Consider the following 27,159-nt stretch of genomic DNA (forward strand, 5'->3'; position numbering starts at 1 on the left):
GAAGTCATAATATATTTATAAATCCCAAGACTGATATGAATTTCATCATTGCAAGGGAATCAACAGATAAGTACACATAGTCACATTGACCAACATATTATTACACATTATGCTTGTATTCGGTCATTGGGAAATTAATTTAAAGGGTAAAGCTAATTACATAATTCAGGTATGGGTATATTTGTTTCTCATAAATTTGTCTAAGCCACAACGTAACTAAACCATTTTAATGGAGCTTGATAGATTGGCCAAAAGAAAAGCCATATGTAATTTCTTGAAACTACCTATAAATGTATTATTACCCCTGCAAGTGTAAGCTTGAATTATAAAAGAAAAAAGAGATTGTTGATATAAGTTTCTTTCCTGTCTGGTCCCACAGTCATTCAGTCCCAAATAAACACACAGAAACTGTATTATTTGCAGGGCTGTTTGGCCAATGGCTCAGGCATATTTCTAGCTACTTTCTATATCTTATTAACCCATTTCAATTAATCTTTGTATCGCCACAAGGCTGAGGCTTACTGCTAAGGTTCTTATGTCTCTCTCCTTTGGCAGCTACATGGTGTCTGGCTGACTCTGCCTTCTTTCTCCCTGAATTTAGTTTAGTTTTCCTTCTTGCCTAGCCAAAGCAGATTCTTTATTAACCAATGGTAGGGAAACAGATTCACAGCATTCAGAGGAGAATCCAACATCAAAAGCTGATAGGCAAGGAAATGGATCATCAGACCTTATCTAGAAAGTAAGAAAATCACTATGAGATAGCAAGAATCACAACTAAAATTGGAAATTTGGGTATTTCGTTATTTTCTAAAACTTGTGAGCATTTAACATATAAATTTACTTCACACTAGTGAAATCATTTTAACCTAATTTAATCATATGTCTTTATATTGTTTATAAAATTGTTAATTCCTTCAAGGATTGTTGCCTTTACTGAAAACCAATAATTTAAAGAAGAAAAATGAAACAACTCACAATTATCTTGATCACATAAATCCTGTCAGACATGACAGTGCATCTATCTCTTCAGTAAGAGCCATGCTCATCATCTTACTGTGTTGTTAGCCTTTCTTGTCTCCATGGGAATAAGGTTATATTAAACATAAATGTCCTTGTCCTCCTTTCAGTGTATCTGGGACACTAGGGCTCTGTCTAGACATGACTAAATGCCAGGGGAGTGAACACTTAATTGTTATGTTTATTCATTTTAATGATTCCTTTAGTTCATCTTCGATATTGAGCAGCAGTATGCCTGTGTAGTTGAGATAAACTAGCTCACATAAACAGAGTGCGTTACTGTGCTGTAGTCAGTTGAGCTTCAATCTGTAATGTAAAGTGGTGTGTGTGTGTGCATAGGAACGCCAGGAATTGATAACCAGCCTTCTAGCAGAGCACCACTTCTCACTGGGGATGGAGAGGGAGCCTATAATTAAGGGTTTGTACTGTTCTTGTGGAATACGTGGATTTTGTTTCTATCACCAGTATCAAGCAGATCATAGAAGCCTGGAACTTCAACTCAACAGATGATACCCATTTCTAGGCTTTGCTAAGACCTACCTCAATATGTACATATTTACAAACACAAACACACACAGAGAGAGAGAGAGACCCACACAAATATATATATGCAGATAAACAAGAAATTAAACCTTGAAAAAGACTAAAACACCAACTGAAGTGTACACACCTGGCTTAACTCAAATTGTCAATTGCTTTGTACCTTATGAATGTATCATCTTATCAGTGAGCTGATCCAGAAGGTGCGTCTGAAGCAGCATTCAAAAGCAATTACTGGGAGTTGAGAAAAGTCAAGCATGTGGCTAACCATTGCCCTCTAAAAAGCCAATATACCCAAGCAATAATTATGATTTCTAAGTTTCAATAGTTCCAAGGTTAAGATGCTCTGATGTTTATCTATTGATACTAACAAAATTTCTACTTTACTTTTATTCTTATAGTGTTATAGAAAGAATATCCCATAATAGAATTTAACATACTTGAAATATTCATTTCAAACAAAATAAATGCTTATATAAGAATATAAATTAATAAAACAGTAGAAGTTTAATTTACATACGGTAGGGCATGTTACTCATGCCTTTCCCTTAGATTATACATAAAAAAAATCAGTGTTAATATGATGAATACTCTTATCTACATTTTAATAGTTTATTAATATTTATGATGGAATATGTGAAAGACACTTTTAATAATGTCGTTAATGCCTCTATTTCTATACACACACATTTATAAATATGTTGTGTATATACACTCACAAAAATTTTAAAGCAGTATTTAAAACAACTGAAATGTAGACAGGGTGCATACAAATGTGAATTTTCAGAAGTTTATTTCCCAGTGACTTTAACAAATTTATTAAAGAGGGAATTGGCAGTAATAGAGTGTAATTTCTAAGTGTCTTCTTTGCTACAATTACAGTAATTAAATTGTTCTGAACAGTATATATGCGTGTTGTAAATTACAATGAATACACAACAAGTATTGATCTTCATTGTACAACTTAATTAAAACTTGTCCAAGAGAAGCCACTAATGAATATAATTAGAGGAAATGTTTGATACCACACTTACTCTGGAAAGCATTAATTAGATATCAGAAATTTTGTGGAAAATGTTTTTATTTTGTTATTTATATTTTAAAATGAAACCACACAATGAAACTGAAAAAAGCCTTCAAGGTCATTTTCGCACTCAAGTATTAGTTGTATAATTATGAGGAAGATGTGTTGATTGGTTAGTTAGCAATAAGGAAATTATTTCTTCAGGAGAAATAAGCCCACAGCGATGAGCAAGTATGTAATCTACTGCAAATTCTTAGTCAATGTACAAAAGGGAAAACACCTCACTAATATAGTGATTTTAAAGTGCTCCTTAAAAGGATTTTTTTGTTCGTGTGTGTGTGTGTGTGTGTGTGTGTATGTGTGTGTGTAGCACATGAATATGGGTATAGTGTCCATGGAAGTCTATAGAGGGCACAAAATCCCACAAAGCTGGAGATATAATTCCCTTCAGATTTGATATGGGCGAAGAGATCTCTGCAAAACTAGTATGTGCTCTTAACTGCTGAGCCATCTATCTCTCCAGCAAGCCTGGTAACTTTTTAATAAGTAAATATGTAAGTATTAGCCAAAAATAGATTCAAATAGAAACTATTTCTCAATAATTGCAAGTATACTTCAGCTTTATTATTCGATGATCAATTTAAATCATTAATCTCAATGTTTCATGTAACATGAAAATCTTTTAAATAATTTATTTTCAAAAAAGACAGAGAATTACAAATTTATTTTTGAAGGGACTAACAGACACTAGTAAAACAATTATCAAAATAACTATGTTTTAAAAGATTTATTCCTCTTAATGTATTTCATACATTCTAACAACTAGAGATAAATATCAAGTAAAAAAACAGTTACGGTTTTTGTTAGATTTTTCTAACATCCATAGTTTGTTAGGTACCATTTGATGGTACTTCCTTCATTTTCTCTCACATAGTGTTAGCATGAGTTTTAAGACCACAAAATGTTCTGGAATACTCAGGAAAAATAAAACAATTCAGTCACCGAATAGTTAAACAACCAATGAATAATGTCTGATATTCTCACCATCCATCTATGGCCAACAAGGTCTGGGGAAAATGTACGATCCTTGAGGATAACAAGGGCAATCCAATGCAAGAAGACATATTTATACTGTTACTGTTCCTTTCCTTTCGTGATTTTCACATTAGCAAACACTTATAATGCCATTTAGACCTCTACTGCTGTGATGGTTTAGGAAAAATGTAAATTAGTAGCAGATAGGACAGCATTCTTTTTCTCTAAGGACTCAGACTTAAAATTCCATAGGGTGCAATATATATTTGATGAACGCTTGCTTACTAATTTCCTTCTATCACTGTATTCAATTACAGCACACATTTAACTAATCTGTGGAAACAGCCCCGCATACACACTAACTGTCCAGTTCTTTCTTCATGGCTCCATTCAGTACAGATGTGATGTTTGACTTCAAGACTTGACTTTATAGTTTATCAGCTGCTTCAGGGGGCATAGAAGAGCTAACAAACATGAGTATAGAGGAAACAGACACATGTTTCTCATTGGAAAATTAAATTTGTAAATTGGGTAAAAGTTTTGTTACTGGTTGAGGGCTGTTACATAGTTTTATGATATCTTTGACTTGAACACAGAAATTCATAGCCACACAGAATCTCATGGAAAATGAATGTAAGAGGGTTTATTTCTCCTTATTTATTCTCAAAAGCTCATGAGCATAAAAATAATATAAGCAAACAAGATATTTACTCATATATATATATATATATATATATATATATATATATATAGAGAGAGAGAGAGAGAGAGAGAGAAGATGCTGTGCAACTTAATTTATACAATCTCTTTCATATACTCGTTTTAGAATCCCTCCACGATGTTCACCTGGAACAATGCTGTCCTGAAATCCTGTTCCGAACCCCAGCATGGAAACAAGGAGCGAGAAAGCATGACACTGGACATGAATTCTTAATGACAGACTTTGAGCTCCAATGCTTGTTCCTAAAATCCCACGTATACCTAGACACACTTCACTTAGTGTGCCAACTATCACTAAATAGATCAAGTCCATTCTAACCCAACAGTGATCTCATTATGTGACAAGCCTACATGTGAGTAGTCAGTTCTCTTGTTATATTAGTAAAAATATTTCTAAATATACTTATCTACTTTACTTTTAATTTAACTTTTAATCGGCACTCAAAATAATAGATTTCTTCATGTCATGTTCATATATATTTAGTTTCACCTGACACTCATCCCAGAAACTCATGGTCCTTTCTCCAGTCCCTCTGTCTCTTACTCCATGTCTACCTTTTCCATACCCAGATATCTCCTTTCCAAATTCCTATTACATGTGTTCTGTGCCCCTTCTAATTTAATGGCCTATTCCAAACTCCCTCCCTCATATACACGCATACATAAAAATCAGAAGCTAGGGTTTACAAATACAAATAGAACATGTAGTATTTTTCTTTGTGACCCCTGACTTAACTTGATTAACAGACTTTAAAATAGCATTTGTTTTCTTACAAATGTCATGGGTAAACTTTTTGTGGCTAAATGAAGCACCCTGATATGTGTGTATCATGATTTCATTATCCTATTATATTTTGGAGGACAGCTAGGCTGATACCATTCCCGGGCAGTGTGAGTAGAACAACAATAAACATGGATGTGTAAATATCACCGTGGTAGGGTATAAAGTCCTTTTGGGTATGTGCCCAGGAGTGACAGTGGTGTAGCATATGGAATTCCTACATTTTAGGTATTATTTTGTTGCTCTTTGCTTGAGAGAAACCTCCACACCATTTTCAACTGTGAATGCACTTGTATGCACTTCTATCAACAGGGACTAGTTTTCTTCCGTGTACTCCTCCAAACATTGTTGCCATTCTAACCAGGATTTATTTGTTTATTTATTTATTTACTTAATTACTCACTATTAACTGAACAATTTTATTTATTCTTCCAAAGACTAACTATTCAGTTCACCGGTTCATTTATTGATTGCAAAGGAACTTTTCGGTGTTTAAATGTTTGCAGTTATTTACACATTTTATTTGTGAGTCAGGTCTGGAATATAGCTGACTGATTTTTCTCTCATTCTAAACATTGTCTATTCATTCTGTCAATGGATTTTCTTGCTTTTCAGGAAGCCTTGTTTTTATGTAATCCCATTTGTCAATGCATGGGTCTATTTCCTATGAAATTGTGTTTCTTCTTAAAAAAATTGTCTGTACCTATGTCATGAGACTTGCCCCTTAGATTTTTGTCCAGCAGTTTTATTATTTTACATTTTATACTAAGGTTGTTGTTCTACTTAGACTTTTTATTTTTTTTCTGTAGGATTAAAAATATATCCCTGCCAGGTGGTGATGACACAGGCCTTTAATTCTAACACTCTGGAGGCAGAGGCAGGCAGATCTCTGTGAGTTTTAGGCCAGCCTGGTGTACAGGAACTAGTTCCAGGACAGGCTCCAAAGCTGCAAAGAAACCCTGTCTCTAAAAACCAATATATATATTTATATATATATCCCAAATTTCTGCTGCAGGTATATATCCACCGACCTGGATCATTTATTAAATAGGTTGTTTGTTTTTTTTTCAGTGTATCTTATTGGGATCTTTACCAAAAACATGTTTTTATAACTATGTTCATTTATTTCTAGTTAATATATTATGCCCCCTAGGTCTGAGAGTATTTAAGTATTCAAATTAAACTTTTAATTCTCTTCCAATGAATGTTATATCTATGTTTTCTTTATAAATAATATTAATAAAAAATTGTCAATGCTCCTCTCAATTCCAGCACTACATTCCAGCATTTACCTAACCCATTATTGTCTACATAATCCTCAATTTTCTACCAAAACTTTTGTAATGAACAAAATCCATACACAAACCAATTGCCTCTCTTCCTTACACAGTGAATGGAACTAAGCTATCCAGATATCAGTGTAGTCTTTCTTTTCCTTCACCTTTAGGACCAAACTGAGTGGCTAAACCAATAGCACACATTCCCCACCTGTTCTTGATGGCTCTCTAGATGGCAGGTTCTGTTTTATTCTATAAGATAACTAGCCTGGCAAAAGTCCTTTTGAAATAGTAACGAATTTCACTTCTCTTTCTGTGGTCCTACTATTAAAACGGTTCTGATCAACGAGCCGTGAAGGGATTCTTCAAGGAAAGGGAATTTCTGAAGCCATTATTGTGCAACAAAACAAGGAGAATACAAACCACTCCTGGCTGACTTGGAAGTAGCTGTGTGCTTTTTGGATCAGATACCAGCCACGTAAAGAAAATAAGGAGAATAGTGGAAAAGCAAAGCTTGTAGATTAGGTTTGGCGGAATAAAGAGATAGGAACTATGCTACAAATTATATCATAGCTATTGTAATCCATATAACTTGGAGGCCCCTCTCTTAGGACTTCCTTTTATGCAGGAAAATCAATTTATTACTTATCCTGGTAGATAACATGATTGTTGTCACTGGCAAAGGTTTGTATCCCAACTGCTAGTATGGGAGCTTGAAGGCAAATTCCTCTTTTGTTTTTATTTTATAATTTATTTATTAATTAATTTATTTATTTATTTATTTATTTATTTATTTTTGGCTTTTTGAGACAGGGTTTCTCTGTGGTTTTGGAGCCTGTCCTGGAACTAGCTCTTGTATACCAGGCTGATCTCGAACTTACAGAGATCCGCCTGCCTCTGCCTCCCAAGTGCTGGGATTAAAGGCGTGCGCCACAACCGCCCGGCTCCTCTTTTGTTTTTAAAGTGTGCTCTTCTTGCCTTGCTTTTCAATAGCTATAAAATCTGTTCACAGAATTCTTACTGCTCTTACTCCTGATTTACTTGACTCCCCCATATTCATCATTGAAATTATTTTAAATAATATTTCAATCATTGCATAGCAAGCTCAAAACTAGCAATTACTACAAAAAAACCCTTTCAAATCTTAATTTATTAATTAGTTAAAAATAACTTTCAGTATTCGTTTGATTGTAATTATTTATAATCAATGTAATCTGTATAATCAAACATAACTATTATTGACTGCAAGATTAACCAGTCTTTTTGTTTCAGAATGCTATTATTGCTACTAATTTTATAGAGCTTCATTTATTTTTGTTGATGTGTATCTGCTTTTTATGTATCTGTATGTGCACCACACATGTGCAGGTACCACAATGTGATAGCTATTCCTGCCTGTCAACTTGACTACAGCTACAACTAAAACACAAGTAGCTGGGTATGTCTATAAGTGATTTTTCTTCATTGAGGTGGGAAGAACTACCTAAAACATGGGCCACACCTTCTGCTAGCAGCCTGTGCAAAGAAAATGGAGGGCAGAAGCACCTGCTCTTTGCCTGTTCGCCTCCACTCTTGCTGATATACCTATTCCTTCACTGTATTCTATCATACTTCTTTGTCATGCTAGCATATACTGAAAGCCAACTGAGACATCCAGGCTCATGAACCCTAAATGACTGGATTCTTGAATGTTCTATTGGGAGACTGGCATTGTTGAAATAGTTGGACTACAGTCTTTAGGCTCACCCTAATAAACCCAATATAAGGTATATCAGTTCTGTTTCTCTAGGGATTCCTGAATAATACACACAGACAGCAGAAGAGTATCATATTCCCTGGAACTGGATTTACAGGTGCTTGTGAGCCACTCAGTGTTGCTGCTAGGAATCAAACTGAGGTCCTCTGAAGAATAATATGCTTTAACAACTGAGTTATCTCATCAGCCCCATGCTATTCAATTTTATACTTTTTAGATGATATTTTTATTGTTAATAACAACAATTTGCTTACTGATTTTCAAATTTAATTACCAGTATTTACAACATAGAATGGATAGCAGAGGTAGGATGAGTTTTAATTAGAAATGCATTCTCGGAATTATGAATTAGTACTGATGTCAAAAGGTATAACCCAATGAGATGGAAAGAAAGAAATTCACCACTCAAATCTACTGGCGAGTCTGTACAAGATGTTTAAGCAGAGCTAACACATAAATATACTGACAGATTATGAGTAATGAGCAATCTGCTACCGTCACAGGACACATAGCTTGAAAAGAGCAATACCATATGTTTTCAGTGACTACCTGGTCGGGTATGGTAACTATGTTTGTGAAATCTCTGATATTGTTTTCATCTTCTCTAAGAAATGTCAGCCTCACATGACATAAGAGTTTAAAAAGAGTTTCTAAAACAGAATATTCTTCCTAAGCAAATTCTTTATCCTACATGACTGTGTGTAAAGCGATTTTATGAAGGCATTTCCTTCAAAAGCAGAATGTTGAAAGTCTAACACTTGAAATAAATGTGCTTCTACACAATTAAATCTAAGAGCACTTCATGGCACAGATAATGTTCATTATTCCTTTAATACTAGTTTTGTTGCTGTATAACCTCAATGAAAATGATTTTTGGTTTCAAAGACTAAATTCTTATGTCTGTAACATCAGCGATTGAAACTAATAAAATTATATGTGTCTGTACCCATACATTTTATCACTTAATCTTAACACTGATCTTTTGGTATGTTATGTTCCTCCTTTTACAGATAAGGAAATTGAAGCTGAGGAAAGTTAAACAGGCCAATGGCCCAAGGTCCCAGAACTAATATAAGCGTATATCTGGAATCTAAACCCACGTTATCAAATCAAAGCCTTTTTCTTTTCTTATTTCTCTATTGAACCCGATCCAGTGTCTGACTTGTTGGATACCACGGTTGGATACCTTTCAATAATTGCCTTCTTTATGATGACTTTTATTAAGTTAATGGGTTATGAATAGTATGGTGCGGATGCCAGCATCTATCATAATATCCTTAACATATTGTATGCAAGGCAAAACGTTGAAACTGGTGGAAGGAGTCAAGAAGGCAATTCCCTTGAAAGCATGAGGACCTGAGTTCAATCCCTATTACCCAAAGAAAAGTGTCAGTCATAATGGTGTGCACCTGTAGCATCAGTGCTAGGAAGGAGAAGAAAAAAAATCAACCCATGGGACTTGACTAACATGTCTTGGCTAATCAGTGTGCTTTGGAACAAGGAAAGCCCTTGTTTCAAAGAAGATATATAGCCTCTCCAAGGATGGTGCATAGGTTGCTCTCTGAACTCCATGTATATACACATACATGTTCCCACACAATATACATAAACACAACATCCAAATTTTTAACAAGGTGAAAAATTCAAATGGATTAATCGTAGTAGAGCAGATATGAGTCCTGCTCGCTGGAGAATCAGATTTCCTACTGCATTGTTAACAGCAAGTTTTAAGTTGCAAAAAAGAAGAAAAGTAAGCAACAAAATAACAATGAAAGTTCTTTCCTTAATATCTGATTTAGATAGATATTATTCTTTATGCACCTGAGTTGAGGAAATATTGGATCCATATCAGTTCAAACATTTTATTCTTAAGTATCAAGGAGATAAAAAATAATTAGAATAAAATGGATGGTGTATATAAGACAGTCCTATGCTTTTACTCATTCCTTATGTCAGGACCTAATTGACCCTCATTCTTTTTAAAATATAACATAACATAATATAATATAATATATAATTATTTATTCTCTGGGCTTCAGGTTAGAATAAGTAATGACTGGATCTGAATATACGCTGATAAAGAAACTGTCACAAATGCATAGATATAGTCTGTGTGTTTAGCATATATTTGGCTTGGTATTTATTTTTATTTTTTATTTATGTGTATGTATGTGTGTGTGAGTGTGAATATATGCCATGTGTTTACTTGTGTCATACATGTAAGAAGAACATTCTGGATCCATAAATATTCCCAAAGCCAGGCATTTTGAAGGCATAATTTTCCTTGGTAACATTTGCAACTTATGACTGAGGCCAATTAAAAATACATTAAATATTATTTTAAAAGATAATAGGAAATATTAATCATATACTTTGAGTATCAATCTGGAAATCAAAGTGTATAATTATTGAATATAGCCTTTGCTGTATTAGAATATTTATTTTTCTTGTACTATTTCTTTTATGTATACAGTGATGTTTCATAATAATCTACACCATTGTTAACCTTTAAGTGTTTTCGCGCTGTCTCATACTGAATAAGTAATAAAAATCATTTATCCTGAGCAGTGATCGTGTTTCTCCTCATACCCCAATCTCTCACTATGATTTAGATATAAATTATCTTGCAATAATATATTCATTTATGTTAAATATATATTAAGGCTCAGTCCTAACCTTCTGATATTGGGAAGTGGTGGAAATAAGTGATAGAAATGAACGTAAGACATTATGGTCATCAGAGTTTGTTCATAAAGAGAGCATTTACAATGGATTATTTGAATTTAGAATCATCATGGAAATTTATTTCTAATAATTTCTGTGCCTGTATTTGAAGAAATGTGTAACTTCAGGTGGAAAGTCAGTGACATCATGCAAGGAACTGGGGCAATAGACCGCATATATAGGAAAAAATGATCTGAATACCTACATTCACTTCTCTGTTTTTTGCCTGTGGACACTTATCTGAGAAACGATCGCACAGGTCTGCCATCATGCTTCTGTCGTGATGGAGTGTCCCCATAAAGTGTGAGTCAAAATAATCATTTCCTTGCTTATGTAATTTTTCCCTAGATTTTGGTCATAGCAACAACAGAAGTAACTAATATAGTAGGATTCCAGTCCCTTTTTGCTATGATATAGTTTGTCTTGTTCCACTCTTATTCATCAATCATGATGTGCCACTTCACCATGGCACCAAACTGATAGAGCCAATCAATCATGATCAAAACCTCGAAAGTGATGAATCAAACCAAAATGTTCTTGTAAAAAGTTCTTATAAAAGTAGATCATCCCTAGATATTTGCTCTAATGATTCAAATCTAATACAGACTTTTCACATTAGAATGAACAGCAAGATTTTAAAAATCTGAGTTCCTTGGGTCCCTCTAAAGCACTAGGATGAGAATGAGACCTAGAAGAGAGAAGAGCACATGCTAGAAAGCACCCCCCTATACATCTATCCTGATATGTCTGTATTAAACTAATCTTGGACAGCTTAAGAGCCAGGCTATGCGTCAGTGCAGTGAGACAAACCCTCCTATCACAGAGTTGAATTATGGTGGCAGTATAAAGCTGCAGCGGCTTTCTAAAACAGCAGTTGTTCTTGTTATGCATGTCATTGCAGATTAGCAAAATTCTAATCCACATATCCTATTTTGAGTACATCTCTTTTATGTAAAGTTATTATAAAGCATAAAATAATTACTGATATCCTGACATTATCAATTATTGGGCTTTAAATTTTTTCAGTGGTTTATTTTAATAAATTTGACTCAGTGGTTTTTGACATCAGATATGGTATATTTAACTATGTTCTCAGTTTGGCTCAGATAAGACCTCCGGGTAGAAAATGTTGTTTCAAAGTAGTCTATACCATACATTGCAGTTTAGTTTTCTTGACATATCAAAGATAGTACGTTATCACACTGTCTTCTATGCAGTCTTCCTTTTCCATATTAGCACTGTTACTTGAAAAAAGAACCCACAAACCTCAAAGAAGAAATCTTAGATACTTATTTGGGAAAAGAAAAAGAGATGCAAAAATGACATCCACGAAATCTATAACTAGATGTAATAGCTATATGTGTTGGGTTTGCAATGAATCATTTTCAATGAAAATTTCTGGACCTAATCAAAGAAGGGGAGGGCGGAAAAGAAGGAGTAGTAAGAGGAAAGGGGAAGGAAGGGAAGGAAGAAGATGCAGGGGAGAGATGAGGAAGAAATAAGAAGAGAAAGAAGAGGAAGATAATTAAGATGCACATGACAAAGAATTATACATTTGAAAAACATTGATAATATTAAATCCTTTTCTTTACACAATACAGAAGTTCCTATCAGAACAAAATCACTTCCACATATTTTGAAACTAAAGATAGTTACTTGTGTTGTCCTTCTCTATTCTAAACCAAAATACTGTTTCCATCATCATCTTTCGAATCATAGTTCAGTTTTCTAGTGGACTGACAGATTTTCAGTGAGGAAATGAGAGATGTAATCAAATATCAAAACTTAAATTTTCTGTGAAAGTCCCTCGGTATCAATGGCAGTCATAAATTTTCAGTACGAATTTTCCACGTTCTTTCACATAGGTATTCATAATATTTTTGAGGGTATTGATGTTTTCCGAGACACATGCTCTTTCTAAAGTATGATTTCTTCCTTGAGAATTATTAGCATAAGTAAAATACAAATAATATTAATAGTAACATTTAGAGGAATGCAATCTCTGGCTAAATTGGTATAGTTAAGAGCTTCAGCAATTACATGCAGACACTTTGTCAATTTAAGTGCTCTGTGACCAACTACAAACTATTGAATTATATCAAGATCAACTTCCCTCCATATTAAAATTATCAGAATCATTGGGGTACTTTGAGAATTATAGTCTTCATAGTCATTCAATGAGTCTTCATAGCAATATTTTCATATTTTCACCCTACCTAGAAAGTGAGTTAGTTCAAAATAACTTAGTGAAAAGAACCATATCTGATATTTTATGCAGTTGTTACTAATTTACAGCAAAGTAAAAGGCTATTGTCTCTGGGGGGATTGTTAATTAAAAAAATCTAGCCATAAATGACCAAAACTGTACTTGAAAAGATAATTATTTCCCAAGCAAACTTATGCTTCAATACTAATCTATGCACACAATAGTTGATGCACTTCTTACTGACATTTTCTCTTAAACAATAAGAATTCCCATGACACTATGAATCTACAGCGCTTCATGAAGTATGTAGCAGTGAATGTAATTTAGGAAACGGAGTAAATGAAAGAGCAATTCTTTCCATCCCCCCAAATTACAAACAGATGTTTTGCATTAATTGCTTCTCTAGATGTAAGGTTAAGTCATACTTTAAATAGAAAAGAACGTTTTTATTGTGGGTCAAAAAAAGTAATCATAAGAAAGTGACAAAAATAAAACAGACTTCAATTCAACCACAAAGTGCTAATCACAATAAACATAAAGTATTTATAATATATATATGTATATATATATATATTTAATCTTTGTTATACAGTTTGTTAATTTCAAGTAAATTATTCTGATAGCATATATGTTGGTATTAGTTTACGGTGGTGGGTGAACCATACAGTCTTTCAGTTGGTAACATTTCAATTTACTACAGGCTTTATAAACCAAATTCTAACTTCTGTTAATTATCGATTTAGGAAAAAGTTACATTGGCTCCATCAAGTATAGACTACCACAGTGAAAGTGTGACTATTAAAAATAGCAGCTTTAAGCCACTTAAAGATTTGGTTCATAGTATTCATTAATCAAGCATGGATTTATAGAGTACTTCCCTGATGTTCCAGATGGAAAATTAGGTTTTGGATCTGACTCCCAATGGGCTTCCAGACAGATATGCTTTCCCCACAGTGGTGCTCAAATAAATGCAAGAATCAAGACATTCTACTATCAGTTTTGTTGGAATTAAATTGTTTTTTGTTGGAAAATTATATGATCCTTTTTTTTTTTTTACTGAAATCCAACTTTAGAGAACCTTTTCCCTGATTAACTTTTGCTTTCATAGGATTTCTATTCTGAATAAAGATCAGAAAGGCATAAACAAGTGAAAATAGAATTACAGGTGACAGACAGGTCATGTGAGGAAAGAAAATAGGAACTCAAGCTTGGGGAATGTTGTCTGTACAGTCCTAAGATAAAAATCTAGCAATACGTTGGGGGAAGGGTGGACTGGGCTCAAAAACCCAGGGTACTGAATGAAGATAAGGTGCCTCACTCTTCTTCCGTAGCTCGGTGATGGTGAACTGTCAAGAGTTATGATTCTCAAGCACTCACAATTAAGGTTTGATTTTTAACCAAAGTGTGCTGAAGGGCATTGAAAAGCTTTACCCAGGAAGTAAATAAGGGCTCTTTGAGCTACTGAACTACAGTCAAGTCCTTTTCTTCTAGTATCTCTATTTTCAACAAATAAAACAGTACTCACTAACTAATGCCCTGCTTCATGCCAAATTGCCATCGTACAGTTTTTGAAGATGTGATATTTAATACTGTCATACTGTAAGTCAGAAAATTTACAAAACACTTTAAAGATATAAACTAAATCTATACAACCATAAAGTGAATGAAAATGGGAACTCACGCTTGGGGAAAGCTGTCTGTACAGACCTAGGATAAAAATCTAGCAATGTGTGAGGGGAGGGGTTGACTGACTGTGTTTAAAAACCCAGGGCACTAAAAATAATAATAATACCACTTTACAGGCTAGAAAGGAGATGCAGAGAAGTTCTGTGGATTGCCCAAGGTGAACGGCTCTAAAAAGCTGAACGATGTCTAGAGTCTGCGTCCCTACACCTTCATGGCACATCTGTAAATTTGGTACTACTTTGAGGAACAAAAAAGTGTTAGTTTTTGAAAATTTCTAGCATTTTAAATTAGTTCTTTCTTATATCAGATCCTTTTGTAATAGTAATGAATTCCCCTAATGTATCCTACCTATAAGGGTATTTTAGTGAGATTCATAGGAGCAATACTTTTATAATATAGACAAATTTTAATTTTATTACAAAGCATCCTACCGAAATTTAAAAGTAATGATAATTGGTTTTTAGTAGAGACAAAAGTTGCCTAAATTTTCCATTGAATCTGTAGGTAATATTTCTTATTATGAGGTATACTGTATGAAAAGTAGAATTTGTTATATGTTAAACAAAACTTTCAAACATCCTTTGTATTCCTAGTAAAGCAACAGAAACTGTTCTTCCGCAGATAGTACTGTTTAGAACCTAGCCTGGGCTTAGGATGGCAGATGAAATCTGCCATTTAGAATTCCAGAGAGAAATTAAGAAGGCAAAGAACAAAAACGATCAGTTAAAAAAAGAAGATACAAGAAGAGAGCTCACTGCATGCTAGTGGATACTGACTATGAAGAAAGCATTGTGTTAATCTAAAATATGTAACCATTGATTAAATATTCCCGGAAAACGTGATTATCAGTAATGAGTATGGGAAGGAAAACCACCAGAATTCCATATACCTTCATCCTAAGCACTTTGACTCTACTTGCCATTGTCTGTGAAATAATACTGTACCAGGAAGACTAAACGTAAGAATGACTTTGCTTATTGGATGGCAAAGTAGTCCCTTGCACCAAAAGTTGATAAAAACAGTGCCAAATTACCTGAGTTTGCATGAAGGCTGGACCACTTTCACATGAATAAACCGAGGCAAGCTATTTAACTATATATAGTACCTCATTTTCTCTAAAATAAAATGGTGATAATGGAGATTTCCTTGATTCATTTAGAGGAAAATAAACACATGTAAATCACAACAATGACCCATAGTCATAAAACAACAATGAATGATAGCTTTAATCCTGACTAAAGCATGGGTATTGATGAGTATGCAATTTCTGTTCTACAAGTAAATCTAAATGATATGTTCCAAACAGTCTCATGCTTTGTTAGGGTCTCCTGTGTGCAAAAGAACAGCCTTCTAGTAATTACATTAAAAACTTTCTGGAAATATAAAAACCTACTCATATTTCCAAGAAATGTGGTTAATATGCATGTCATTGTAGAGAGAAGTGTTCTGGGAAAAGGAAATTGAAAACTGTATTTAAATCTGAAATCAGGGGTGTCAGATCTTTATCAAGAAACATTAAGCATGGTTCCCTCCTATCAATTTTCAAGACTGGGAGGGCAGTAAATTTAATGATCATCTCTCAAAATATAAAGTTGCTATTTATGTTTTTATATTTTACAATGCATGCTTACAATGCATAGCAAACTAGAACATCTATAAGGGTTATCCAAAACAATAGCATTTGATGACAAAACATTGAAAAGGACTCAGATACCTCTTGATATATTTTGTGGATGATAAAATGTGGAAGTGCAAAATAAAATGCAATAATGCAGTCTATGATACCTGTACTTATATATTTTTCTTTATCTGCTAGGCAAACTCCCAAATTTGTCATTAGACAAAGAACCCCACACATGTGGTTCATTTTTATTGTGTAGATGTGTATGGGATATTTTCTGAATTCCTTTATTAGATTTCTTTCCTAGTGCAAGATCTTTTTCATCTTCCATTTCAAGAGTTATGATGACCTGTGACTGAGAAATTACTTCTCAAATGTCCCTATCTCATGTTCTGTGAAAAAGAAGAACTGGCATTTGTTGTTTCGCTATATAACTGTAGCAACTTTACTCAGTGGCATAGGCACTTTCTTATTTCTCGTCATACTGATTCTGTGAATAGCCCCTACCATTTTCATTTTTACTACGTAGATCCTGAAGGGACTATTTTATTATGTCTCATAGCACATGGCAGAACTTCAGTGTCTTGGTCTTTAAAACTCCTCGTTTTTATCTATGCTAGAAGAGGTACCATAGTTGGGAAACTGATAGCAATTAGGCACAGAGCTCAGTGGCAATGACTACATCTATACAAGTGAGGCATTATCAATGATTGCCAAGATCCACATTTCTGCCAAATCATAAAAAAAGAATAATCTTTATATTATTTATTTTTATGAAAGTCCCATTATTTACTTTTACAATATTTACAATATTTACTTTTATCCTGACTCAATCCAGCAAACAGCTTGGTGACCCGCGGAGAGCATTTATTCAGCTCCTCTCTAAGACTTTCTGTGCTCTTTCATGGCTTTCTTATCTGCAAAGCTCCTCCAATTAAGAAATTGTTTCATTCCATTTTCCTCTACTACAATTCTGTGAAATGTGGATATATTTCTATTATGGAGAAAATATTCTGAACTAAACTACCACAAAATAAAATGAATTATCAAAGAACATAATAACTGAAGGAGATTAGCACCAACAAAATTGATTTCAAAATCCAAAGATGAAAATGCTTTCCCTCATATTCCTGTCAGTTTCTAACACTTAAATCTCTGCTTACTTGGTTTCAAGAACTTCAATCAAACCCAATGACTCACACCTGCAATCCTTTGTTTGTTTTTCGAGACAGGGTTTCTCTATGTAACATCTTTGGCTGTCCAGGAACTCACTCTGAGGACCAGTGTGGCCTTCAAAAGTACAGATATGTACCTGCCTCTGCCTCCAATGTGCTGGAATTAAAGATGTGGGCCACCACCACCCGACCCCACATCTGCAATCTTAAAAGAGTTATTTAGATTTGTTTCTGTTGTTTCTTCCCTGATTTCTCACAAGGTCAAAAAGGATGTGGTGGCTGAAAACTAGATATTGCTGAAGCCCTACAAACAGAACAGTTCTTCAGTGTTTCCTCCTGCAGAAGGATGGCTGTGGACTCCTCGGAGCTGAGTTATTTCTATATTGTCTTCCCTGAAGCCCTTCTACGAAAGTAGTTTGCAGTGTTATCATATGTATCATTGAGAAGCCTTTCCCACCTATGTAGCCTTTACAGAAGGGAAAGGCTCTGGAGGAAATCTAAACTTGGCTCACATGGCAAGTTTCTGTTGGGCACTGTAGGGGCTGAACTGGTGCCAACTGAATTTACCTGCTGAGTTAGTCTTTCCACAGAAAAGACATTAGCACATCCTGACATTGTCTTGCTAAGGCAAAGGGAGTTACCTTTTAAGAAAGGCAAAACTGACAGAGATGTCTTAAATATTTCTTTTTCTGGTCTATGAATTAAGTAAACAGCATATGATTGAGTTAGTGGCAATCTATTACTTAGGTAGAGGATTCTTCTACATTTTAATTAAGAGAAATGTCTTGTCTTCTTAATATGCATTTTAAAATTGTGAGACCTTTGGGGGAAACTGAGCACAGCAGGCCTGGGTTCTGACCCTCTTTTTTGTGCTGTCTTCCTTGCTGAGAGGAGGGACAAGGCAAAGACAATTGAGAGGTGCTAATAAGCCTGAAAATACTATGAGGAAAAAAAGGCAGCACTCACCTTTGAGTGGAAGAACAGACTGTATTTTCTCCAAATCATCCAATACTTAGCCTGAAACATGTTTCCAAGTAGGAACATTTTCTCACAAAACATATGCAAAATATTTCAACCTTCAGGTTTTGGCTCTTTGAGGATTCTTGTTTTTCAAAATCTTTTACAGAGAGCTATGGCCCGTTTTATTTAAACTGAAGACAAACTTAACTGATGAAGGAGATGACCTGGGCAATAATCGAGCCAGGGAAAAATAATTAGAATGGTCACAAACACTTAATGCCATTTACTTAATCTGCTGTGTCTTAGGCCACAAGTGTTTGGCATGAAAACCAAACAACTGATCTCATAAAGAAATATAAGAACTGTAAAACTTTAAATATATGATATAATGGGAACTGAAGAGTCTCTTTTTTTTTCAGCACATTGTTGTGTCTTCAGAACCATGGAGAATCAAATATAGAACTAAACTATGTGTGTAAGTATGAATGACATATTCTTTTTAAAGGTTTATAAAGAGCCTAATGCTTTTATTTTTGAGTTTTTATTGTATCATATTTAATTGTCCCCACTCTTCCTTTCAGCCTTGCTACAACCTTTCCATGATTCCTAGCACATTCACTTACATCCTAGCAAAGTTATTATTCAATCTTAAATGAATGCATAAAGATTAAAACCATGAATAGTCACTGAGAACTACAGAAGGAAGAAGGCATGACCTAGATACGACCCCATTCAACAAAGGGTTGTATGTTCTCCCATTGTATAAGAAATAATTCAAATGATATTAATAAAGTCGCTCCTAAGGTGATAAGAGACTAAAGCCTGTGCACCCTATAGGAAAAGAAGAGCTACAGTAAAGTTTAATTACGCTCAGAACCTGCTAGGTTTTATTTAAATGGAACACAGCTACTTGGTACTCTAAAGGCAAAATCCACACACACGGGTTTTTAAAAGATTTTCAGGGAATGTGTCAGGCCTGGTTCTTTATGGTTTCTGAAAATCACTAAAGAACAGAACCACTTCAAAAGTCAAAACTAAGATAATATCAGTTAATAATGTCACTATCCAAGATCATAAATATCTTTTGCAAACTTATAGTATGGGTCCTACTATATTAAGCTTTATTACTGTAAAACCTGGGATCCTCATTAGGGAAGTCAGCTAAAAAATTTGAGCTTTGAGAATAATAAAAAATACTATAGTAATTACCAGACATTTGGCTATATATAGTTCATTTTGTTACATATGTTAAGTACTTTTATTTTTATTTTTTACTTACTTTTGCACTTGCAGAGGCAGTTAATATCAAGTAACAATTTAGATCAAAGTTAAATAAGTTAAATAGAAATTTAAAGCTGTATACCACAAAATTAATAAAATTACTATATGTAATAAAAGTACTATATGTAAAACATTCAATTTTATATTTTCTTTTATATTAACCTAATTATGTCCATGTCGCTGCTTAATGTGGTAAGAACAATGAGTTTAAAATAATCCTTTGTCTATATAAAATTTCTTGATGCCATTTATGATCTAATTTAGTTTATTTTTTGCACAACACCATTTATGGCATCAGTGATCTCTCTATTAATATCTATTAAACTCATGAATGAGTTATCTAATATGAAGTAAGTGGATATACTCTTAGAAGTCTTATACTGCCATTCATTCTGTCTTGTCCACAACTATAACATATAGTAATAGTCTTGTTTTAATAGTCTTATATATTAATATTAAAAATACAAACATAAAAAACAAAGAGACACTTTCTTATGTACTTTGAAATCTTTGATAGTGAAAAACAAGATATCTAAAAAAATGATCATTTATATATTGCATTAAACATTTTCAGTGAAACCTTCAGGCAAGATTATCATAGTGATTGAATGTTAGGTTTCTAAAAGCACTAAAGTAATACAGTTCTTTCAAGTAGTTTCTTTCAGTAGTAAAGCTATGTAATGCTTTAAAATTTGTTACTGACTGCATCAGGAAATCTCCTTTTATTTATTTTTCCCATGTGTATTATGTCTCACTGAATAAGGACATTTTCTTGCTTATTTTAAGTGTGAATATTATTAAACTGTATCCACAAATCATGAACCACTTCAATCTGTCTTCAGTAAATCTCTAGAGCTCTTTTGAAACCTACCTTTAAATACACTGTGGCTGTGCATGTGTGTTCATTTACTCTTGAGGCTCAAACAGAACATACAATATTTTACTAGCAAACCATTTTCAAATTACTTGTATGCAAGGATATCAATTTTCATAAGCAACTTCTTATGCATTTATCTAGTCAAACATGATAGCATGTGCCTCTCTGTCCCTATTGACCTATTATCACTGTACGTATAGAGCAGCAAAAAACACTCTCAGTTTCTAAGTTCTCCATTTCTACGTTTCACTTTCATGCTTCTTTATATTCATGCTCCTTATGGTAAAAATAGAAATAATGCATTTTAGCAATTAATAAGTGATTTTATATTCATACTTCAATTAATTCTGATACTTTATAAAATTTTTTGTAAGGGTATTATAAGATTTCCAATATCATCATAATATTCAGATAAGTAAATACATCAAACTAAAACTCAACTTGTTTACAAGTAGACTATATCTGCTAATTTAAATTAAAAGGATGGTTTTTAAAAGAAGCTTGTAGTACTTTTTTAGACTTAATTTTGACCCCTGAAATAAAAAGTTGCTAAGGTCGTTAGTACAATCATGGACCCTCATGTTCTGTACTTACAGGAAAATGTAGTATGGTTTTCTCAGTTAAAAAACAAGTTAGTTACCCGTTGCAGCAAATGTCTTAAGAAACACACCAAACAAAAGATAACACAATTATAAAGTCAACAGCCAATATACTAGCTGGAAATAACAAAGCCCTGCAATTTTTCTGTCAGTGACAATACTGAATCAAATGCTTTGGGAATGACTGCCTACAAATAGCTAAGTCATTTAGGGTTGATATTTTCTGTGCAGTTGTCATGTACTCTAAATGCTCACAATTCATAACTTATTGTGAGTACTTAAATATGATAAATAGTGCATCTCTAAATATCAAAATCTGTGCACTTGTGTTCGTTGATAAGAGTTTGTGCATAGCCTTTACAACGATCTGGTTTGTACCCAATCAGAAAGAAACTAACCAACCAATCAGAAAAACAAATAAACAGAACTGCAAATCTTCTTCTATGTATGCTAAAAATATTGCATGTAGGTTGAAATTTTAAGAGCCTTACTATCCTGAAAGTCTGGGAATTGTTATACTTCCCCCCTCCCGGTTTTACGTAATGAAATGAAATCATCTTACCTGTCACCCTGATACCAAGGAAGAGCTTAAAATGTCAAGATTCCCACCCCAAACCTTCATGGTTTATTAAGCAAAAAGCTAAAACTCTCCATGGTCCCTTCTGGTTCCAACAACCTATGATTCAAAGGGATGTAATGGCTCTCTTTTCTTGTTCAGTAGTGTCCTGGTGAGGGAACAATTTTACTGTCCTTTTCTGTGGGGTCCTGCCGGTTAATCTAAAAGGAAATGAATTACAGCAGGAAGACAGGGCTACAAAATGAAGCCATTTAGTTTTACAAGTCTATTGTGTCCTTACATATGTTTTATGGGCCTGGTTCTATTATAAGTTTAAAAAAAAAAATCCTAAAGCAAACTTCACTTTCAGTCTCTTTCCAGTGAAAATATTTACTGTTTTATGGATGTCTTTCAAGTTATTTTAGCCAATTTCCCCTCTTCTGTGTTTCTTTCCCAAGAACCTTCTAGCCCACTTTCTCCAACACACAAAACATTGGGAGACAAGAAACTGGACTTTTCAAATACAAACTGCTGACAACTGTCAGCACTTTACTGAGGCATTACTGACTGTAGCTTCAATGAATTAAGCTTGATTCACTGAGGGTGAATCATTTTCAACGCAGAGCTGTTCAGCAGTAATTGGCCAAGAATCCCTGCTGTGAAAAGCACTTGTCAAATAATGCTTGTTTACAAATATATCTCCAGACAGCAAAAAGTGGCAGTTATTGAATAAGTTCAGGGCCACCTCCAAAAAAAATCAGAATTGGTGTTACAGACGCTTTTCTTATTAAATTTCTTAAGAGTATTCACTTGTTGATGTACTTTTTAATACTGTCTTCCTCGATCAGTCTGAAAATAAAGTCTTCTGCTAAAATGTTTGAAATTATTTTCATTTTTAGTAGATTTGTCCTTCTTAATGCAGATTGTTTCTTTCAAGTGTGGTTTGGTGAATAAATATTGATTGTATAATTTGTTTAGAATGCAGTTACCTATGAAAGATGAAGATAAAAATAATTGGACTAGCAAGCATAAATGATAATTCACATTTATTTCTTCTTGTCTCATATTTTATCACATAATCATGTAATATATACTCTATATGTATGACATGCACACACACATATTTGACTGAAGAATCACTAAACATCTCTGTAAGTTGTAGACAGTCAATTTTATTAATCAATTTATTAATAAATTTATGTTATACCAAACAAATATTTCTGCACTTGACCTTCCGAAGCTCTTCTAGAAAAAATAAAAACACGTTGAAGTTGTATTTTATCTTATCCGTTAAATGAATAATGGAGAGTGATGCTAGAATCTTTTCATTATGTCACCGCTCCATGTATAGGAGCAATGGTAAAGAAAATGTAAAGCTGAAAAGAATCCAGATTTCACAAAACAGGCGGGTCTCCGGTGTTATTAAAGATAGTATCCTGTCGGGTAGCAAAGGAATGAGTTGGACACACAACCTCAAATAGCACTAAAATGAAATTTTTAGTTATACATCACAATATATTCCCCAAACAGCAGGCACACTTGCTTTTAGGTGTCTTCAGAGCACCTGGGGTAAAAGAGAGCTTGCTGTTGTTAGACCCTCCAAACCTCATAGGCATGCAACCACGTCAGCTGTGTGCTCTACTGGCCTAGCAGGGACGGACGGTGCAACCTGTGGGTGTGGAAGCTCATGCTAGCCAGGCTCCTGCCCACAAGATGCAAGTTTTGCTTATGGCACCTTCGGAGACTTGCGCTATTTCCACACTTCCTTCCGCTTGCATCCATCTCCTTAGTCTTGGCCCTTGTTCACACTGGGTGTCACACTCCTTGAGAATTTATTTTTTCAGTTCCCTTATAAAGACTTCCTTGAGTCCACTTCCTTTCCCCACCACACTCATGGCAAGGAGTCTTAGATCAGTAGTTGGAATTACTATGTAGAGGAAAAAAAATGACTGATACTACCCTTGAATCATTTTGCAATTCAGTCAGGATGGTCCTTTGGTTGGAATAAAACAGTTAAAAGCTCCTCCCTCCTCTTTTCTCCTCCTCCCTGCTCCTCCCTCCCCTAAAGCCCCCCTCTCTTGCATTAGCCCTTTTACAGTCTTTAGACTTCTAATCTAATGGTCTTAGCGTAAGACATTAATAAAAGATCCAAGTCTAAAAACAAACAAACAAAAAAATACATCACTTTAAAAAAACTTTACAGAGGAAATAAAAAACAACTTGTTTGGCTTAAAGCGTGGCGTATTACTGACAGATATCGACAGATACACATATTCCTCTAAACAGATGTTTAATAGTAAACATAGTGAGAGAGTCAGTGGGGTGGGGTGTGAGTCTCCATCTGTCCTGCTTTCACAGGGCTCCTTGGGAACTGGCAGCTCTGGGGGTTACCAGCTCAGCGTCTTCTACAGCAGACTGAATCCATGCTAGTCACGAGGGCATACACCACTCTGCTGCTGCCACTTCATCTTTTCAGGTCCAGCATCTCCCATCCCCAAGTGCAAGGGTTTATTTAAGGTTTTAAACCTCAGGCGTCTCATCCACAGCCCAAAGCTAAACCCCAGGTTTCTAGACAAGAGGACAGGGGTTTGACGTTTCCACTGTGGAGAGGACCTCTCCTCTCCGTCGTGTGACAAGGATCTGGTCTGAGATGCTGACTGTCTTACCCCTTGCTCCACCCTTCCCCTTGTGAAGGCTTGGACCCTTCAGCTGAGACCAGAGAGAGACGTGAAGTGTGAATGAGGAGCAGCGGATCCTAGAGTGACTGAGAGGACCCCAGGCAAAGCCATAAAATGGAGCAAGACTGTTATCTGGGAGGCTGAGACCAGCTCTAGCTAAAGAACAGCACAGTTGGTGTTCCTGACTCCAGATTTACTCTCGCAGAGGAAGGCAAACAGTCCAGAGCAAAGAACTGCGGATAGGAGGGTTGGGTACTTCATTCAGGACCTGATGCCTTCTGGCTAGGACAGATCTCTCAGGAAGCCTTAGTGGGTTCTGTGAACAACTTCCAAGCATCTACAATGCCTATCTCCTCTAACACCACCCTACCTTCCCGCCTTCCTCTCCCTTTGCTGTGGAGTGTTAGGGTCCCCCCAAATAGAAGGGCGCCCATCAATTTCTGCCCTTCATTTTCCCCTCTTTTAAAAATTAAAGCTCTTGTTACTCAGGCCGGAATAGTAGTTAATGGTGCCCTAAATGATAGATAGCTCCCGGGGCAGGCACTTTCTCCAAAATAAAAGCACCAATTACTCTAACATCGTCTTCAAACGCCAACATTAAATAATGGCTCTAAAACCCCCACCGATCCTAAGAGCCTTGTTGTCGCTTTTCTCAATAAGCCGGATGTGTCACTTCTCTAGGTTGCCAGGACCCAACCGCGCCCAACCTCCCAGCTCAGGTCTCAGACCTCTTTCCGTCAGGCTTTCTACTTCCCAGCCCCCAACCAGCCTCAGTCTACGGGCAGGTTCCTATCCTGGTAAGCACTCTGCAGATACGTCAAACAATGCAACCAAAGATACCCGAGAGATCCGGAAACGCCAGCAAAAGCGGACAAACATTACTGGAGAGGAAGAGCGAGGTTTGGTCTAGGTAGCAGCGCCTGGAGCGCTACGACCGGTTGACACAAGCTCCACCTCACCCATCCATCCCAGGGCGCCGCGGTCCCCACCTCCATTACCCTACCTTCATTGCTGGGGCTGGCCAGAAGGGTCCGGAGCGCCGCACATAAGAGGAGGCACGTCCAGAGGGGACCCTTAAGAGGTGCAGAATAACAGCCTGCCAGAGAGACAGGGATGCGGGGGATGTCGTCGCCGCCACCTCTGCCCTGGGTCCGTCGGTGTCCCGCACCGCGGGGCCCGGAGCCCCGCATCTTTTACTATCCTTTCCTCCTCTATATCCCGCGTGTCTCAGTCTAAGGTTCAGGCTTGGTGGGAGAAAAGAGAGAAACGCGGGACTCCTCCTCCTGGTGGGATCCTGTGTCTTCTGGCGCTCGACCCCTCCAAGGCGGGAATCAAGGATCCAGGGAGACCACCGAAGTTTGCTTCTAGCTCCAGTCGCCCTCCCTTTCAGTTGAATGAGATAAATTAGGAGTTCTGATGACTAGTATAGTCCTGGGTGGTCAGAATCAAGGGTCTGCAGAGGGTCCCGAGTTCTGCTCCTTTGCCTCTTAAGACTTTTCTTTTTTTCTTGTTCTTTCTTTTAAAATTGTGATTTTTTTTTTAAGTGCCACCAGGGTTGGAGTGGTGGTCAAGGTTCCCTTTCAGTCTTCAGTACTGAAACGGCGAGATTAAAAAAGACGACTCATCTTAAATCAAAATGATGCTTTCTATATAAAGGAGCGGGGGAAATGCAAGCAGGGGTGCCTATGGATAAACGGGAGAATAGTAGAGCTAGCGTGGTGTAGCAAACAGCGAGGAGAGTGGAGCAAAGGCAGCGATCTAGCGACTGGAGAGGCCGGCAGAGGGAAGTCCAAACGTTGAGGGTTGAGCGCTGCCGGGGGCGGTGCGGCGAGCGGAGCAGGCTGGAGCGCGGACCCGGGAGCGGAGCTGAGCCCGGCGGCTCGAATCGCTGCGGTTCCCGCTGCTCAGCGCGGAGGCGGAGTGCGCGGCGGCGGCCAGGGCGAGCTGCCTGGCGACTGCACCCGCGCGGCGCGCTCCTGCTGTGTCTGGAGCTCCGGCGTCTCCCCGAGCCGCCCGACTCTGCGCCTCCCACCTCCTCCCCCGCGTCCTCCCTCCCCCCCCTCCGCCCGCCCCGCGCTCCCCCGCCCTCTGCTGCTCGAGGCCTCGCCAGTGACAAGCTACTGTAAGTGTGACTCGCTTAAACGAAGTCGCACACCCACAGAGGGAAGTAATCTGCAGGCTGCGGTGGTGAGTGTTGCCTAGCGGTCTCCCGGAAAGGCGCGTCTTCCTCCCGGGGTAATTAGGGCAAAGAATTCTCCCTAAGGTGCCTGGGAGGACCAGAGGTCCCTGAAGGAGGAAGGGAAGCCAGGTCCTCCTCGGTTGGAGGAGTAGCGGGTCCCCGAGTCTGGCACAGCGCCAGCTGCCCTTTGCAGACTGTGGCACCAGCAACCTTGTCGTCACATAACAGCGCATTCGCAGGCTCTGCTGGTCCGTGGCTAGTTTCTTAAACACCCATATCCCTCCCTGCCTTTGACCCTTTCCGTTCTTCTGGAATGAGATAATTACTCAACGTGTTCTTGAGAAGTGAACTGTAGACTATCTAAACTCAACTACAGTGTGTGGGTTTGCAATCTCAGGGAATCAAAGAATTTGACTGTTGGCATTTGTACTATGCTAGGTAATACATGAGAATTTATTTCGCTTTTT

The 27,159-nt window shown here is 36.4% G+C and overlaps 1 protein-coding gene across 10 annotated transcripts in view; it reads right to left on the reverse strand.

Annotated features, from left to right (window-relative positions):
- Positions 1-26,521, reverse strand: part of Epha5 (EPH receptor A5) — a 285,266-nt gene extending 258,745 nt beyond the window's left edge. For all 10 annotated transcript variants that reach the window (XM_057771266.1, XM_057771265.1, XM_057771263.1 and 7 more), the window contains exon 1: positions 25,517-26,521. In XM_057771266.1, coding sequence (XP_057627249.1) covers positions 25,517-25,703 — 187 coding nt within the window. In that variant the 5' untranslated portion in view covers positions 25,704-26,521. The remainder of the gene's footprint in view (positions 1-25,516) is intronic.
- Between the last annotated feature and the right edge of the window lie 638 nt (positions 26,522-27,159).

Source organism: Chionomys nivalis, chromosome 6 (assembly GCF_950005125.1).
Source record: "Chionomys nivalis chromosome 6, mChiNiv1.1, whole genome shotgun sequence".
NCBI lineage: Eukaryota > Metazoa > Chordata > Mammalia > Rodentia > Cricetidae > Chionomys > Chionomys nivalis.